Source organism: Saccopteryx leptura, chromosome 2 (assembly GCF_036850995.1).
Source record: "Saccopteryx leptura isolate mSacLep1 chromosome 2, mSacLep1_pri_phased_curated, whole genome shotgun sequence".
In the NCBI taxonomy this organism is placed as follows: Eukaryota; Metazoa; Chordata; class Mammalia; order Chiroptera; family Emballonuridae; genus Saccopteryx; species Saccopteryx leptura.
The window spans coordinates 321589316-321605422 of record NC_089504.1 but is presented as its reverse complement, the minus strand read 5'-3'; the positions used below and the strand labels follow the sequence as shown (position 1 = coordinate 321605422).

General features: G+C 44.8%; 1 protein-coding gene across 1 annotated transcript in view; it reads left to right on the top strand.

The window, feature by feature from the left end:
• ITGB3 (integrin subunit beta 3) overlaps positions 1–15830 on the top strand; it is a 54833-nt gene extending 39003 nt beyond the window's left edge. Inside the window, 5 exon segments of the mRNA XM_066363093.1 lie at positions 2313–2535; positions 4481–4581; positions 6664–6783; positions 11089–11255; positions 13445–15830. Coding sequence (XP_066219190.1) covers positions 2313–2535; positions 4481–4581; positions 6664–6783; positions 11089–11255; positions 13445–13510 — 677 coding nt within the window. The 3' untranslated portion in view covers positions 13511–15830.
• The last annotated feature ends 277 nt before the right edge of the window (positions 15831–16107 follow it).

Here is a 16107-nt window from a genome sequence, read left to right as displayed (position 1 = left end):
CTGGCTCACACAGGGGAGGAGCAAGTGACAGCAGAGTGATCTATCAGCTCAGGTCCAGCTGTAGAGAAAGAGCGACTGTGCGGTCTCTGACCTAGAAAACGGACTCCTTTCCTCTCCTGCTTTTCCACCCTCCCTTGTTACCTTCTTCCCTGCTTTTCCTCTTTCTCACACTTTCTCTTCATTTTTCACCCCTCCTCTGACTTTCCTGTGAACCTGAGCCCCGCCACCCTGTTGCTGGAGGGGTGCCAGTCTTGTGACATCACTACACTGTGGTTTCCTTTTTATGGGTGACCCTGCCAGGGCTTGGGGTCAGCCTGCTGGCTCTGGCCTGCCACTTCTACTCGCAGCCTCGCTCCCTGGCAGGCCATCTTCTCAAAGAGCACTTTGTTTAGCTTTACAAAGGAAACACTGTGGGACAAGGGTTTCTGAGGGGCTGTGGCCTCTGAGGGCTGCCAGGCCTCCATGCTGTCAGCCCTTCCCTGTCCGGAGCCATGGCCAAAAGCTGGGTGTAGTGGACACTGGGCCCCACTCTGCTGGCACCCTTCCCCCAGCTGGGGCTGCTCATAATAGCTCACAGCTGCCCTTTCTCTGGAGAATTATCTTCCACTGACAGGAGCTGTCTTGCCCTCAGCCCTTGGCCAATGACTGATGGATAAAGGGTACTACAAGGTCCTTTGCCTCAAAGGTAGGGCCAGCTCTGTGGTGCCATGCATGTTCCAGAGCCCACCATGGGACCAGCTGAAACCACAGTCCTGCCAGCCTTTGACTCCTGCCCTGTCCTTCCTCCCTCCTTCCCTTCTGCTGGGTCACTTGAACAGGAATCCTCACCACAGCTGTACTTCTAGGGAACCTGACCTCAAACGCAGCTTTTCTTCTTTCTCCACCCTCTGCCAGCCCAGTCTCTCTACTATGCATACGTACTGGGCAGCTGTGGCCTGTGGGGTTGTGTTTCCCATCCTTCCTAGGAAACAGACATTTCTCTCCAAGGCAGTGAAGGTGTGTTTGAGTCTTGAATGCCAGTGTAGATACTAGATGCTGCTAGGTTCAATGGCAGAGGGACCTAAAGTGACCAAGAGACATTAGCCAGACCTAATGGGGAGCATTAGGTGCAGCTTGTTGCTGTTTGAGCCTGACCACGGACACCCTCTCCTCCAGCATCATGCGGCCCGTCTGCTCATACAATAGCATGGTCTGCAGACCAGTTCAGGTTAATTCCGCCTTGTTCCCTGTGCTTCCTCTGATTAACAGTCAGCTTTTTATTATTCATCCACTTCTTTCTGATTCAAGCTCCTAGTGAATGAGTCACCCTTATGCAGGCTTTAGGAGCCAAGTTTTAAAGCCCTGTTAAATGAATATTAGGGGAATATACCACTGAGGGTTATTGTCTGCATTTAAGCAGTATAAGCCCCACCCCAATCTCTCTCCCATTGCTACAGAAACGTAGTAAAGGGAATAGATCTTTTCTTCTAGGGCCGATGGCTCTTTTCAATAATAGGGTAATCCAACACAGAGCATATGTTGGTTAATGTCTATGTGTGTTTCCTGGAACTTAACTAGGAAATAGCCTCCTTGAGAGAAGGGATCCTGCCTGTCTTGTTCACTGCTGAATCTCCAGTGGTGTGAGCTCAATAAATATTTATTGAGTGGATGGATAAAGAAACAATAATTGTATGCCCATTCTGTATCAGATATTATGCTAATCATTACTGATTCAAACATTAATATTTGGTGCCTGGTGGGTACTAGAAATATCAGAAAGAACATTTTGTAAAATACATGATTGTCAAAAATATATATATATATGATTGTCTAACTACTATGCTGTACATCCGAAACTAATACAAAATAATATTGAATGTAAACTGTAACTGAAAAAAAATAAAAATTAATGTGATATTGCTGAGGGCAAGGAACTCATAATCCAGAAAGAGAAATGGATAGGCAAGCAATAGGGTTGAACATAAGGGTTAAAATAGAGGTGTGTATAAATGCTGGCAGAACACATGATTGATAATTGATTGGCCGGGGGGGGGGGGTAGAAAAAAATCACAGAAAGGAAGGGACACCTGAGATGAGAGCCTTAAAGGGTGAGTGGGAGTTTGATAGTGGTCACAGGAGGAAAAGGCGTCTAGGTAGAGAGAGCAACGTGAACAGGAGCAGGAGAATATAAGGATAGTAGAGGATGGTGAGCAGTTAGTTCAGTGTGGTGACTAATGTGTGGCAATGCGAGGCGGGTCATGAGAGGTAAAGCTGGAAAGCAGGTGGAGCCGCTGTCACCAACTGCTCTGCCCCCATGGGCTGTGTGTTTTCAGGCCATGGCCAGTGCAGCTGCGGGGACTGCCTCTGTGACTCCGACTGGACGGGCTACTACTGTAACTGTACCACGCGCACCGACACCTGCATGTCCAGTAACGGGCTGCTGTGCAGCGGCCGGGGCAAGTGTGAGTGTGGCAGCTGCGTCTGCATCCAGCCGGGCTCCTACGGGAACACCTGTGAGAAGTGCCCCACCTGTCCTGATGCTTGCACCTTTAAGAAGTGAGTGGGCAGAGAAGTGAGTTGGAGGGAGTTTGGTGTTGGGATGGTGGGGGGAGTCAGCGGAGAGGGTCCCCTAGACCAGAATCTCCACCTCTCCAGGATTGGTTTCTTACTCACCAGCCACATGGCTAGTTTTCATCTTTCACTGAAAACTTTGGGGGAAGTTGGAGGTGGAGCCAACTGTGAAGGAACCAAAGTAGGTAGTACCAGCCAGGCTCCAGTCGGAGAAACCTTTCTTCTAGGGTGGCATCCTGAATCCCTGAGTTGGGAGGAAGACTAAGCCAGATAAGTTCTGGGGAGCCTTCCTGTGCTGATGTTCTGATTCTCAGAGAGGTGTGGGGCTGGAGTTATGAAACAGACGTTCACCAGACGTGACTGTTTGGGGGTAAGAGGAAGCTTCTGGCAGCCCAGGTCTGTGGCACTACCATTTCTCCTCCCACTTTAACCCTTTGAGTAGTGAGTTTTTTCATGCTTACTGACACCCCAGGAGTAAATTTTTTTTTCAAAAAATGAAATTAGTTCCAGTTATAGTTTTATTAATTAAAGTCATGTTTGTTTGATAACCAATTTATGGAAACAAGAAGAACATACATTTGCCTTTTTTTAATGTTGCCTTACACATTTTAAAAATAAAACTTTTTATTATCTCATGCAATTCTCTCGTACCTCCCCTCTGTAAATAAAAAAGTATTGTTATTAGCAGAATCTCAAATATGTACTCGAGTATGATGATATTCTTAGGATAATTTATAGGTATTTTTATTTATTCCTTACGTTTAAAAATTTTTCAAACTGTGGTATTCCTCAAAACATGAATGCAGCAAAGTGGCTTGTTACGTTCAATGCACACCACCCTGTGTCCCTCTGTTTGCGTCCCTTCTTGTAGTGTGCTGACATACGAAGCATTTTCGTCCTGGCTTATCCTTTGAGGCTGTTGCAGGGACTGGCTTTGGGAAGTGATGCCCTAAAAGACGAAGGCTGTCTCCTACTGATGATGGTCGGCCTCCTCTGGGTGATTTCCTGTCTTTCACAAACTCCTCCAAAAGCTGATCAATGAGCTTCAGTCTGAAGTCAGATAGCCGTGGTCTTCTTCTAGTCTTCATCTGATTCACAGTGTATGAGTTCAAAGCAGCAATGTCAGTTTCATGAAAAAAAAGTTTTATATACCATTTCATGGTTTTTCTTACATTTCCTGTGAAACTTATTTGCATATCAGCCCTGTCGATCAAACCCATATTCTCATACCTCACCACACTTAGTGGCTTGGTAATGCTTTGCCCAGTAGTGTAATCACTTTTGCCAGTTTTAATCATCAAGTCCTCATGAATTGTAGTTAGCATGTTGACTTCTCTTTTGTCACGCCATCTTTGAGCTCACATGATTGTACTATGTCTTGAGACGCATTCGCCCTTTTTTGTATTCTCCAATTCAAAGTTTAAAGACATACATGTACGATCGTACTCTGGATGGTTGAGGCAGGAGGACGTACATGAATGTTTGTACTGCTCAAAGGGTTAAGAGTGGTGAGAAATAGCATCTGTATTTAGGGGTCCCTGTGCTTAGAAGGGCCCCCATTTGGTTTAATGCTGTGCTGTCACTGACTTGAAATTCTTAGTAATTTTTGAACAAGGGACATAACATTTTCATTTTGCACTGGGTCCCCAAACTATGCGATTGGTTCTGACTTTAAGGCTCCCAGAAGTGGCATAGGGTTCACTCTCCTGTCACAGTCTTGGATGGAGAAATTTAATGACGCTACTTGGAGGCCTCTTCCTGCCAGGCTCTGAACTCCAGATTTGATTGTCTTAGGATTGTCTTACAGATGTTACTGTTTGTGTGTATGTTGTCTGAGATGGGGCAGCTTCCTGGATGGAAGGTCAGACAGACTGAAACACTCTCAGGGTTGTTCCTCCCTTGCCTTAATCTCTGTGTCCTCTTTCCTTAGGGAGTGTGTAGAGTGTAAGAAGTTCGACCGGGGAACCCTATACAAGGAAAACACCTGTAACCGTTACTGTCGAGATGAGATCGAATCTGTGAAGGAGCTTAGTAAGTTCAGCAGATCTTAGCATTGCACATACCGGGTTCTAAGTCTTTCTGATTTATTCCCAGAAACTATCCAACTCCATCTGTAAAATGAGAGAGTAATTTTAACCTTAGAGGCATGTCGCGTAGGCCTGATGCATAATAGGCCCTTAAAGTCTGACTTCCCTGAGAGTCCCTTTTCACTTCTACTAATTTGTTCAGCAGTCCCTCCCCTTCCCACTTCCTGGAGCCCACAGCCTCAACAACATCCTGCCAATAACTTTGAAAGTGTGTATAAATCAGGCAATCCTAACTAACTATATCTCCTTACGGAAAGGAAAAGAATGCACCCCATTTTACAGATGAAGAAACTGAGGCACGGAGTAAGAAAGTAGTTGTGCATGGCAGTCTTAGCTTAGTAGGCTAGTAAGCGTTTTCTAAGAATGTTCAGGCATTCTGCCTTGCTGGTTTGGAGGGGAACCTTCACCCTTATGGATTTGTAGCCCAAATCATTATCCTGAAGCCTTTTTGGCTCTCTATAGCCCCTCGTGGAATAAGACAGATAGAAATACAGTGGGGAGCAAAACTCTTGCCTACAATTATTCTGCTTTGTACTTCATCTTGATTTAAAGGAGATGATCTTTGCTGTTGTCAGCACATCTGACATGGTTATCTGGGTCAGGTAGGCACTGGGTGGTGCCAGTGGGTGGCAGTCTCTCTGGAGATGGTAATCTCCCATGAAGGCAGGAAACACGTTTTCAGTAAGAGCTACAGAATGACACAACCAGCCGGCCAGTTTCTGGTTTGGCATGTTATGGAAAAGAGTCAGATCTCTGGGTCTTTTGGCAAATATCAGAAATGAGGTGGGGGTGAGAGTTGGGATTTGGGGATTAAGTTTGAAGAAACCATTTTTCCTCTGGAGGAAACTGTGCTTGTTATGATTAGTTCAGGGAAGAGAGGCTGCTCAGATGTGAGATATTTTTATTATCTGTATCAGATGGGTATTACAGGTTCATTGATAAGTATTTCTACAACCCATCCTGCCATGATAATCATTAGAAATAAATGCTTATTTGTATGGAATTTTATAATGTATAAAAGTTACAAAAGTATCTTTTCATGTACATTATCTTATTCGTCTCCCAACAACCTAGTAAAGTATAACTATAGTACTATTGTTATTTTAATTTTAAGGATTAGGAAACTAAATCTCAAGAAAGTTAAGTAATTTGCCCAAACAAATTAGTGCTGAGTTAAGATTAGGACTAGCTTGACCAGTTGTGGCACAGTGGATAGAACGTTGAGCTGGGATGCTGAGGTCCCTGGTTCAAAACCTGAGGTTGCCAGCTTGAGCATGGGCTCATTCAGCTTGTGTGCAGGGTCACCAGCTTGAGTGTGGGTTCATGTCATGGATGTTGGCTTAAGCCCTAAGGTCATTGGCTTAAAGCCCAGGGTCACTGGCTTGAGTCCAAGGTCACTACTTTAAGCAAGGGGTCACTGGCTCGGCTTGAGCCCCCTGGTCAAGTCATATATGAGAAGCAATCAACAAACAGAGTGCCACAACTACAAGACTATAAGTTGATGCTTCTTATTCCACTGTCTCTGTCTCTCACTAAAATATATATATATGCTGTCATTGAGCAAGCAGAGAAAGGAAAAACAGGGAAGGGAGCACCCTCTGTATACTTTATGCCATTTAATTTTCAACCAACCCTGTGAGGTGATGTATTATTTTCCTTTTCAAGATGAAGAAAGAGGGACTCATGCGGTCAAGTAACTTACTCAAGATCACACAGCTGGTAGATGGTAGAGCCAGGCTTTGAATCAGATTGAGTAATACTGTTACATTATGTCCCTTTCAGAGGAAGGACTAAGGACCAAAAAGGGCCTGTGAAAGACAAAATATTTATACATTGACCAGGGTCATTTGGAGGCAATTGCCAGGCATGACAGCCATCTCAATGTAGGCATCTTGCCTAATGTCAAGCATACTTGCATACTTTCCTGTTGCATACTTTCACAGAAATTCCATGACTGAGTCTTGGGATTGGCTCCAACTTCCAGGAAATGACCCATTTTTCATTCTCCCGTCTTTTCATCTCCCAGAGGACACTGGCAAGGATGCAGTGAATTGTACCTACAAGAATGAGGATGACTGTGTTATCAGATTCCAGTACTATGAAGACTCCAGTGGAAAGTCCATCTTGTATGTGGTAGAAGAGCCAGGTGAGTGAAACCTGAGGGCCCCCGGCCTTGCCCCCAGGGAGAGGGAGAACCATGTTATGAAGTTATTTCACTTGGGAATAGCCAGGTTAAGCCTGATCTCATAAGTGATAAGGTAGGGCCTGTCATCTGAGTGTGGGAGATATATATATATAACTACAAATATTAGCAAGAAAGCAACTTACTAATTGAGGAGATAGAAAAATAAGGTGGATAAGGAGAGGAAGAAGGTAAATATGGATCCCATGAAGGAACAAAATATATCATGGCATTTTTTGAGGTGATAATGTTAGTAAGTAAGAAATTTAAAACCTAGGACTTTTCAGCACAAGGCATCTATTCCACTATAAGTTAAATGGTTGCCAAGAGCAACCTGCTTGCTGCTTCAGAGAAAGGCCTGGTACTTTGAGGTGTTGATCTTACCAGGTTCATCATAAGACATGGTAAAGGGTTTGAGTCACCAACCCAAGGCTGCCCTAAGCACTGAAAATCCAGTGCTTGGTCTCAAGGCCGTCTGAATGCAGGAGGAGCTCATGTCAACATACAGTGTGTCCGTAAAGTCATGGTGCACTTTTGACCGGTCTCAGGAAAGCAACAAAAGACGATAGAAATGTGAAACCTGCCTGACCAGGTGGTGGCGCAGTGGATAGAACATCAGACTGGGATGCAGAGGACCCAGGTTCAAGACCCCGAGGTCGCCAGCTTGAGCACGGGCTCATCTGGTTTGAGCAAAAAAAAAGCCCACCAGCTTGAACCCAGGGTCGCTGACTCCAGCACGGGGTTACTTGGTCTGCTGAAGGCCCGCGGTCAAGGCACATATGAGAAAGCAATCAGTGAACAACTAAGGTGTTGCAACGGACAACGAAAAACTAATGATTGATGCTTCTCATCTCTCTCCGTTCCTGTCTGTCTGTCCCTGTCTATCCCTCTCTCTGACTCACTCTCTGTCTCTAAAAAAAAAAAGAAAACAAAGAAATGTGAAACCTGCACCAAATAAAAGGAAAACTCCTAGTTTCATACCTATTCAGTGCAGTTTGATGTGGGCTCACGCACAGATTTTTTAGGGCTCCTTAGGTAGCTATCCCGTATAGCCTCTACAGACTCGTCACTGACTGATGGCCTACCAGAACGGGGTTTCTCCACCAAACTGCCGGTTTCCTTCAACTGCTTATCCCATCGAGTAATGTTATTCCTATGTGGTGGCGCTTCGTTATAAACGCGCCAATATTCACGTTGCACTTTGGTCACGGATTCGAATTTAGCGAGCCACAGAACACACTGAACTTTCCTCTGTACCGTCCACATCTCGACTGGCATGGCCGTGGGCTGCTCCGCTGTCTACACGGTGTTACGTCATCATCTGCATGTGCGCACATGCTGCCACATCATCCTACAGAAACTGGGAGGGTTTTCCTTTTATTTGGTGCAGATTTCACATTTCTATTGTCTTTTGTTGCTTTCCTGTGACCGGTCAAAAGTGCACCATGACTTTATGGACACACTGTACATAGGCTAGCCACAGCTTTTTCACCATTCAACACAGTAGATTTGCTTGCTTTTTCTTACCACCTTTATTTTCTTCCTTTCCTTTAAACAACAGATTAAGATATAAATCACTAGAAATTATTTTTGTTCTAATTTCAAAAGGGCAGTATGTTCTTGCTTTTATACCCAGCTGTTTTCACTAATTTATTTACCTAGCTCCAAGTATATAATCTTGTAGATTACTTCATCTCTTTGTTAACAATAATCCTTTCTGGTGCTCCTGCTGTATCACTTACCAAAATCTTTTGGCCTGACCAGGCGGTGGTGCAGTGGATAGAGCGTCGGACTGGGATGCAGAATTCCCAGGTTTGAAACCCCGAGGTTGCTGGCTTGAGTGAGGGCTCATCTGGTTTGAGCATAGCTCACCAGCTTGAGCCCAAGGTCTCTGGCTTGAGCATGGGGTTGCTCAGTCTGCTGTGGCCCCCTGGTCTAGGCACATATGAGAAAGCAATCAATGAACAACTAAGGTGCCACAATGAAAAACTAATGATTGATGCTTCTCATCTCTCTCCCTTCCTGTCTGTCTGTCCCTATCTGTCCTTTCTCTCTGTTTCTGTCACACACACAAAAATCTTTTTGCTGAGTATTCTGAGGCTGAAACCTAATACCTAGAGTTGTGGGGAACAAAGACAAAGATAACCTGGGATAGTATAAATAACCCCTGGGGTGGGTAATGTTTCTGGCTTACAGTAGACCCCAACCTCCACATTAGGAGATGGGATCAAGACCCACATTTCCTCTCTTGTTCTGAAATTCCAAGTTCTTTCTCTCCTCTTACCCCTACCTCAAACCATTTTCAGGGTCTCTGCTTTGAGTAGAATGTAGCACCTGCGGTCTTGGAGTATAGGACGAGATTATTTTCATTCTCTTCCCTAACTCATGCCCTTGCAGAGGCTCTCTTTGAAGGGCTGAACCACTGCAGGGTAGTAAAGAGTGCAATGCCAAAGGGTTTGGCTTTGGCTAAGTGGTGTTAGTCCTGAGCTGGGACCTCATCACTCCTGGATAAAATTATCTGATAAAATACATATGTCCATGCCATATTTGGTATATACTTATGCTAAAAAATTATTCAATGCTATAAATTCAAATTTAACTGGACTTCCTGTACTTTGTCAAATCTGCAAACCTTGCCCAGTCTTTTGTGACCCCACTATGGATCCTCAACACTGTGGCTGGGAGGGCTGTCTAGAGACCCCTTCATCTTGTCTTCAGGAAGCCTGCCATCCACCCCTTTCAGAACAGGTAGTTAACAGATAGCCCTCTAGCCCCACAAACACCTGGCATTCTACCTGTCCGGCCCATACTGACACACAGAATTGAAGAGATTTCACTTTGGGATTTGAGAGTCTGTCCTACCTCAGTCTTCCAGAGAATTCATAATTGCTTTTCCCAGAAGAACTTGGGCTCTGCACTCCTGGGAACTCAGACACTGGAACCTTATAGCTTCTCTCCAGGCATTCCTTATTATCGACAGGTTGTAATTTAGTGGCTTGGGAAAATGCCAATTTGGGTTTGTGGTGGTAGTTGTTTTTGGGTAGTGTGTGGTGAGAGAAGAAGGTGGGAGACAGTGTGGAAAGTGGGTGAGACCTCCTCTCCAGACCCATCAGTAGGCATATATACAAACACTTAATTACATAACACCTGAGAAGTTACTGGAGTGAGGTCACTCTTCAGACTCCTGTGGTTTTGGGGAAGCAGAGCTCTGCTGAGCATACTTATCCTGGCCCTCAGAGGGGTGACACACCTCTGTCTGTGTTTGTTGTTGACTAGGGTTGAAGAGGAAGTCAGCTTTCAATAGGGTTAGGATTTTAGATGACTAAATATTTTGGGAAGGAACCCAAAACATTGTCTTGTTTGGCAGGCTGCCTGGTCTCTAAGTACACTAAAAAGGTCATTAGGTTCCCAGCCCTCAGGGATGCAAATATGTAAACCAAGGTAACAAACTCAAATACCTACAGGATCTAGGTGAGTAAATTAGTGAAAACAGCCAGGTACAACAAGAAAGCCAGCAATGATGATAGCTGATAAGTATTGAGCACTGACTCTATGCCAGGCACTGTTCTGAGTTCTTTAAATTCCTTAATTATTCCTCATAGCAAGTTTTCAAAGTCAGTGCTGCTACTTTCTCCACTTTAAAGATGGTAAAACAGAAAACAGATACCCAGGAAGGTTAAATAATTTATCAAAGGTCACATAGCAAAGTAAGTGGTAAGGCAGGATTCAAACCCAGGCACTCTGGCTCCAGAGCCCACAGTGGTAGCGCAGACTCGATGACAAGCCACACTTTGCTACTGTTTAGTGGAGTAAAGAGAGAGTGGTGAGGACACTGGCCAATGTGTCCCCTCTAAAAGGGGGAGCTGCTCCTCAGCTCTTACCAGTTGCTGCCCTGAAGGAAGATAGGTTCAATGTTTCTAGATCTTCTGATTTAAAAAAAAAAAAAAGAATCTGAAATTTCAAGGGGAGACTCCTGATTATTCAATATTAACATCAAAATCAAAAAATTTAATAAATATGTATAAATCCACATTGAGTAGACTAGATTCTGCCTATGACACCCATGACCTGATTTAAACCACTCAGGATAGACTATTACTATCCTAAGTGTTGCCTCCTCTCCTTTTAAAAATTAATCTTTTTGCAAGTCCTGTTTCCTTCAGAGAATTTTCTAGTACTTTATTACTGTCAGGAAGATCTTATCTGTCGCCAGTTCAAGTGATTCCTACTCCAGTTCCAACCATCCTGTTCTGTGTTCTCTCCTGACAGAGTGTCCCAAGGGCCCTGACATCCTGGTGGTCCTCCTTTCAGTGATGGGGGCCGTTCTGCTCATTGGTCTTGCTACTCTGCTCATCTGGAAGCTCCTCATCACCATCCATGATCGGAAGGAGTTTGCGAAATTTGAAGAAGAGCGAGCCAGAGCAAAGTGGGACACGGTAAGAGACTGGTCTAGGTTGGGCTGGATGTTTTCTTTTTTATTATTTTATTTTATTTTGTATTTTTCTGAAGCTGGAAACGGGGAGAGACAGTCAGACAGACTCCCGCATGCGCCTGACCGTAAATCCACCCGGCACGCCCACCAGGGGCGACGCTCTGCCCACCAGGGGGCGATGCTCTGCCCCTCTGGGGCATTGCTCTGCCGCGACCAGAGCCACTCTAGCGCCTGGGGCAGCGGCCAAGGAGCCATCCCCAGCACCCAGGCCATCTTTGCTCCAATGGAGCCTTGGCTGCGGGAGGGGAAGAGAGAGACAGAGAGGAAGGGGGGGGGGGGTTTGAGAAGCAAATGGGCGTGGATGTTTTCTTAAGTCATTGCTTTTAATCCTGAAGTAGATGCAGCAGATGGTCACGGCAGCCAGGTTCAGCCAGTAATACTTCAGTTAGCCTTTGATCTGGAAATAGGAAATGGCCTAACTGTCCTGTTTTTCTTACACTTCCTGGAAACCACCTGATTCTCTCTCTAGCACAAGTGACCACAGACCACATCAGTGAATACTGACTCGAGCACAGATAGTGCCCATCTCTGCTCTGGACACTGTATGAAATGAAAAGGAAACAATCTCCAATTGAAGGAGACAGGACAAACTTGAGAATTCAACATGGAAAACATAATATATACTAACATAAATTATATACTAATGAAGTTTAGTTACTCATTTATTTTTTTATTTAAAAAATTAAATTTAATGGGATGACATTGATCAATAAGAGTACATAGGTTCAGGTAAACATTTCTATAGCATTTGAACTGTATATTATGTTGTGTTCCCATCACCTAATCATTTACCGTCACCGTATATTTGTCCCTCTTTACCCCCTCCCCCTGGTAGCCACTTTGCTTTTATCTGTGTCCATGACTCTTAGTTTTATATCCCACATATAGTTCTTAGCTTTTTCTGATCTACTTATTTCACTCAGTATAATGTTCTCAAGGTCCATCCATGTTGTCATAATGATAGTATGTTATCATTTCTTATGGCTGAGTAGTGTCCCATTGTATATATGTCCCACATCTTCTTTATCCCATCCTCTGTTGAAGGACACTTTGGTTGTTTCCATGTCTTGGCCACTGTGAATAATGCTGTGATGAACATGGGAGTGCATGTGTCTTTATGTACCAATGTTTTTGAGTTATTTGGGGTAGATACCCAGTAGAGGGATTGCTGGGTCATAAGGTAGTTCTATTCTTAATTTTTTGAGGAAACACCATACTTTCTTCTACTAATGAGGTTTAAAGTGTTAAACCCAAATAGAAAAAATAGAACAATAGCTAACATTTACTGAAGTTTCTCTTGATTAAATCCAAACAAGCATTTTTTTTTGAGAACCCTCTATATATTTAACTTTATTCTGTTCTCTTTTGGCTCAACTTCTACATTTCAACTTTTTTCTAGACCTTCCAAATGGCCATTTGACTCCCTGACTTTCCATGTTTAGGCTATAAATTTGTTCCCATTTGATGGTGACCTCAGGCCTTTGTACGCAAGGATCCCACGAAACTGAAATGTTTCTGTTTAGACAATGTAGAAATCCTGAGTCTCTGAGGCACATGAGAATGTGTTATGTTTCTTGAAACTACCACTAAGGATTACCAGACACTATGGGATGTGTCACTTTTTATTAGAAAATAATTTGGGAAATCTAGTGAGGGTCTTACTTCTTGATAACATGACACAGTTTATGGGTAGTGCTTGAAGGGATGAGATAAGAACATATTCAGAATTATTTGAGCAAAATCTGTCCTCTGTGTTCAGAACACCACCTTCTACATTTCTCTTCCCTGCCCACATCTCCCAGCACAGTCAGAATAAAGGAAAAAGGGGAGAAGGGCAAAAGAGTGAGTGTTGGAGAAAGGGAAGAATAGTTAAAAGCTATTCCAAAATGTTTTGGAATCACCAAAAAGGGATGGGACAAACTGAAGCCCTTAGAAACAGTGGCAGGATGGCATTCCGTCTTCTATTGTATTTCCTATCCATTCCTATCCTAAGAGTGAATGTGTGAGTACAATGAGCCGAGGGTGTAGCCCAGAGAAGGGTGTCTCGGGCAGATTTCTCGGATTAAACGGAAGCCTTGAAGGGAGGGTAGAATTGAAGATTCACTGTAAGACCCTTTTCTGTTCTCTCCACAGGCCAACAATCCACTGTATAAAGAGGCCACATCCACCTTCACCAACATCACCTATCGGGGCACTTAATGACAAGAAGTCATCCTCAGATCACTTTCACACTGTCCCAAGATTGTGGGCATCTTTGCTGTCATGTTTACAGGGGATAATATCTGTGGGGTGGGACTGGACACTTGGAATGGGGTGGGTTGGGAGAATGTCAGTATGTGGAAGTGTGGGTCTCTGTGCATGCGTGCGTGTGAGTGTGCTGAGTACAGGGGAATGTGTAATTTAAAACTTGTGACGTATCCTAGATAAGTGGAGCTCCTCAGCCTTCGTCCTCAGAGCACCTCCTTCAGGGAGTCTCCCTACTTAACCCAAGCGTGACCTACGTAGCTGAGCAGATGTTCTTCATTACCTCCGTGAGAAACCAGCTTTCCTTCTCAGGCCGTGCTCCCTGAAGAAAAGAGCAGGGCCGAAGCCTCCCATTCTAGAGGAAGGGACCTTGACTCTGCCTTGAGTTTATGGTTCTTGGGCCTGACTCTCAGCAGCTACAATGGGACCAGCTGGGCTTTGCAGCCTTGTGGTGTCACCTATACCCTCTGTCTCCTTTCCTCCTCAGGCTGAAGGGGCAATCAGGGGAGAGCTGAACCACCGAAGCTGCCTGTGCCTTTGGCCATCACCTCGGTCCAGCATGGTTATCTCATAAAGAGAGTCCTTGCCACCTAAGTCTTTGATCCATTGGGAGGGAGGATGGCAGGGCCACCCAGGGGCCATGCATGGCCTGGAGGAATGTGCCAGGGTCCCCAGTTTAAAATTATAATCCTTCAGATGTGCCCCATTGGCAGCTCCACCCTAGACGTTTGTTTAGAAGTGTCTCACCCTCGTACCAGCACCGCCTCTTACCTCCTACTGCCACATTCTCACTGCTGTAGATGTTTGCTACCTACTGGGACTTTCATGACCAAAAGCTTTTCCTCCCAGGGAGGGTGCTACGGTTAGAGCCAGAGGTCTGGCTCACCTTTCAGGTCTAATGCCCCTTGTCGAAGGCACCTCCACACACCTACTCTGTGCTACAACCATCCATGGGGCTGATTGCATTTATCTACCTCTGGGTGTCTTGTGAAGGAGTCATTCCCACGGGTCTCTGAGTCTGCTGGGCATAAGTACAAGGGTGCAATGATAGGCTAGTTGTATCAACATGTGTGGCCTATTCTCCTGAGGGCTGGGTAACCTCATTTTAACTCAGTCATTAATCTGAGAGGCCACAAGTGCAATTTTTTTTTTCTCATTGAGGCACCTGAAACCACAATGAGGCTTGTTTAAACTAAAGGGACATGTATATAAACACACTTGTATTATATTTGTAATTTTATTTGATGACAAGGAAAAAGAGTATTAAAAAAAATCATACAGACTTGGGCTGGGTACAGACAGCTCCACGTGGCATCATTCATAGCAAGTCTCTGCCCAGTTACTGGATCTGTAAGGGCTTTCTTATCCTGGAATCCCGTGTGGATGGACATATGGACATGCTGGACCTTTCCTGGGGGGAGGGAAATGGGCAGTAGCAACAGCAGTTGCTCCATTGGTGTTTACAACCATCCCCACCCCCAAGAAAAAGGGGAGGAGCTATAACAATCTGATGATCAGAAAATCTCAGTCCTGGCCCCAGTGTTGCAGCTAAGGAATTGTTAACCTTAATTAAGGCAAGTCACTTTCTTTTCCGAGGCTCAGTTTTCTAGTTTGATAAATGATGGCTTTGGACCAGCCAGTCTAAAAAGCCACTTTCAATGTCAGCATTCCAAAATCTTTCTGTGACATCAAACACACAGGGAAGAGTCCATGGGATGCTGCTGATGTTTGTTTTTTCAGTTGGGAGACCTGAGAGATCTGGCTTTGGCAAGAACAGATGTCATTCCGTGTCATTTTTGTCAATGAAAAAGCCTCATTCTATCCTGTCTTACGGCCCCTTCTCCAACTTTTGGTAGCGGTTACATCTCCTGATGTAGCCCTTAAGCTCCACTTAGTTCCTATTTCTTAGTTCACTTTGCACACATTTGCATCCACATGTTAGGGAAGAGGAATCCATAAGAAGTAGCTGAAATGAACCTTGGAATTAGGAATGGGGCAAATAACCGAGCCCTGTGTCACCCATGGATTACCCTTTACTGTTGGGGATGGTAATGTGGCGGAGGGATAACTGAGGGAGGGGGAAGGATGATAAGGAATCCAAGAAATTTAGAGCCTAACTATAACCTTTGGCTACAGAAACAAGAGTCCATTAGAGTAGTAGTTGGACATTTTCTTTAGATAAGATGGTTTATATAAAGAAACTATATCAAAGGAGAAAGAATACATATCCAATGGATTAAACCAGTGGTTCTCAAACTTTTTTTTTTTTTTTTTTGTATTTTTCTGAAGCTGGAAACCGGGAGAGACAGTCAGACAGACTCCCGCATGCGCCCAACCGGGATCCACCCGGCACGCCCACCAGGGGGCGACGCTCTGCCCACCAGGGGGCGATGCTCTGCCTCTCCGGGGCGTCGCTCTGTCACGACCAGAGCCACTCTAGTGCCTGGGGCAGAGGCCAAGGAGCCATCCCCAGCGCCTGGGCCATCTTTGCTCCAATGGAGCCTTGGCTGCGGGAGGGGAAGAGAGAGACAGAGAGGAAGGAGAGGGGGAGG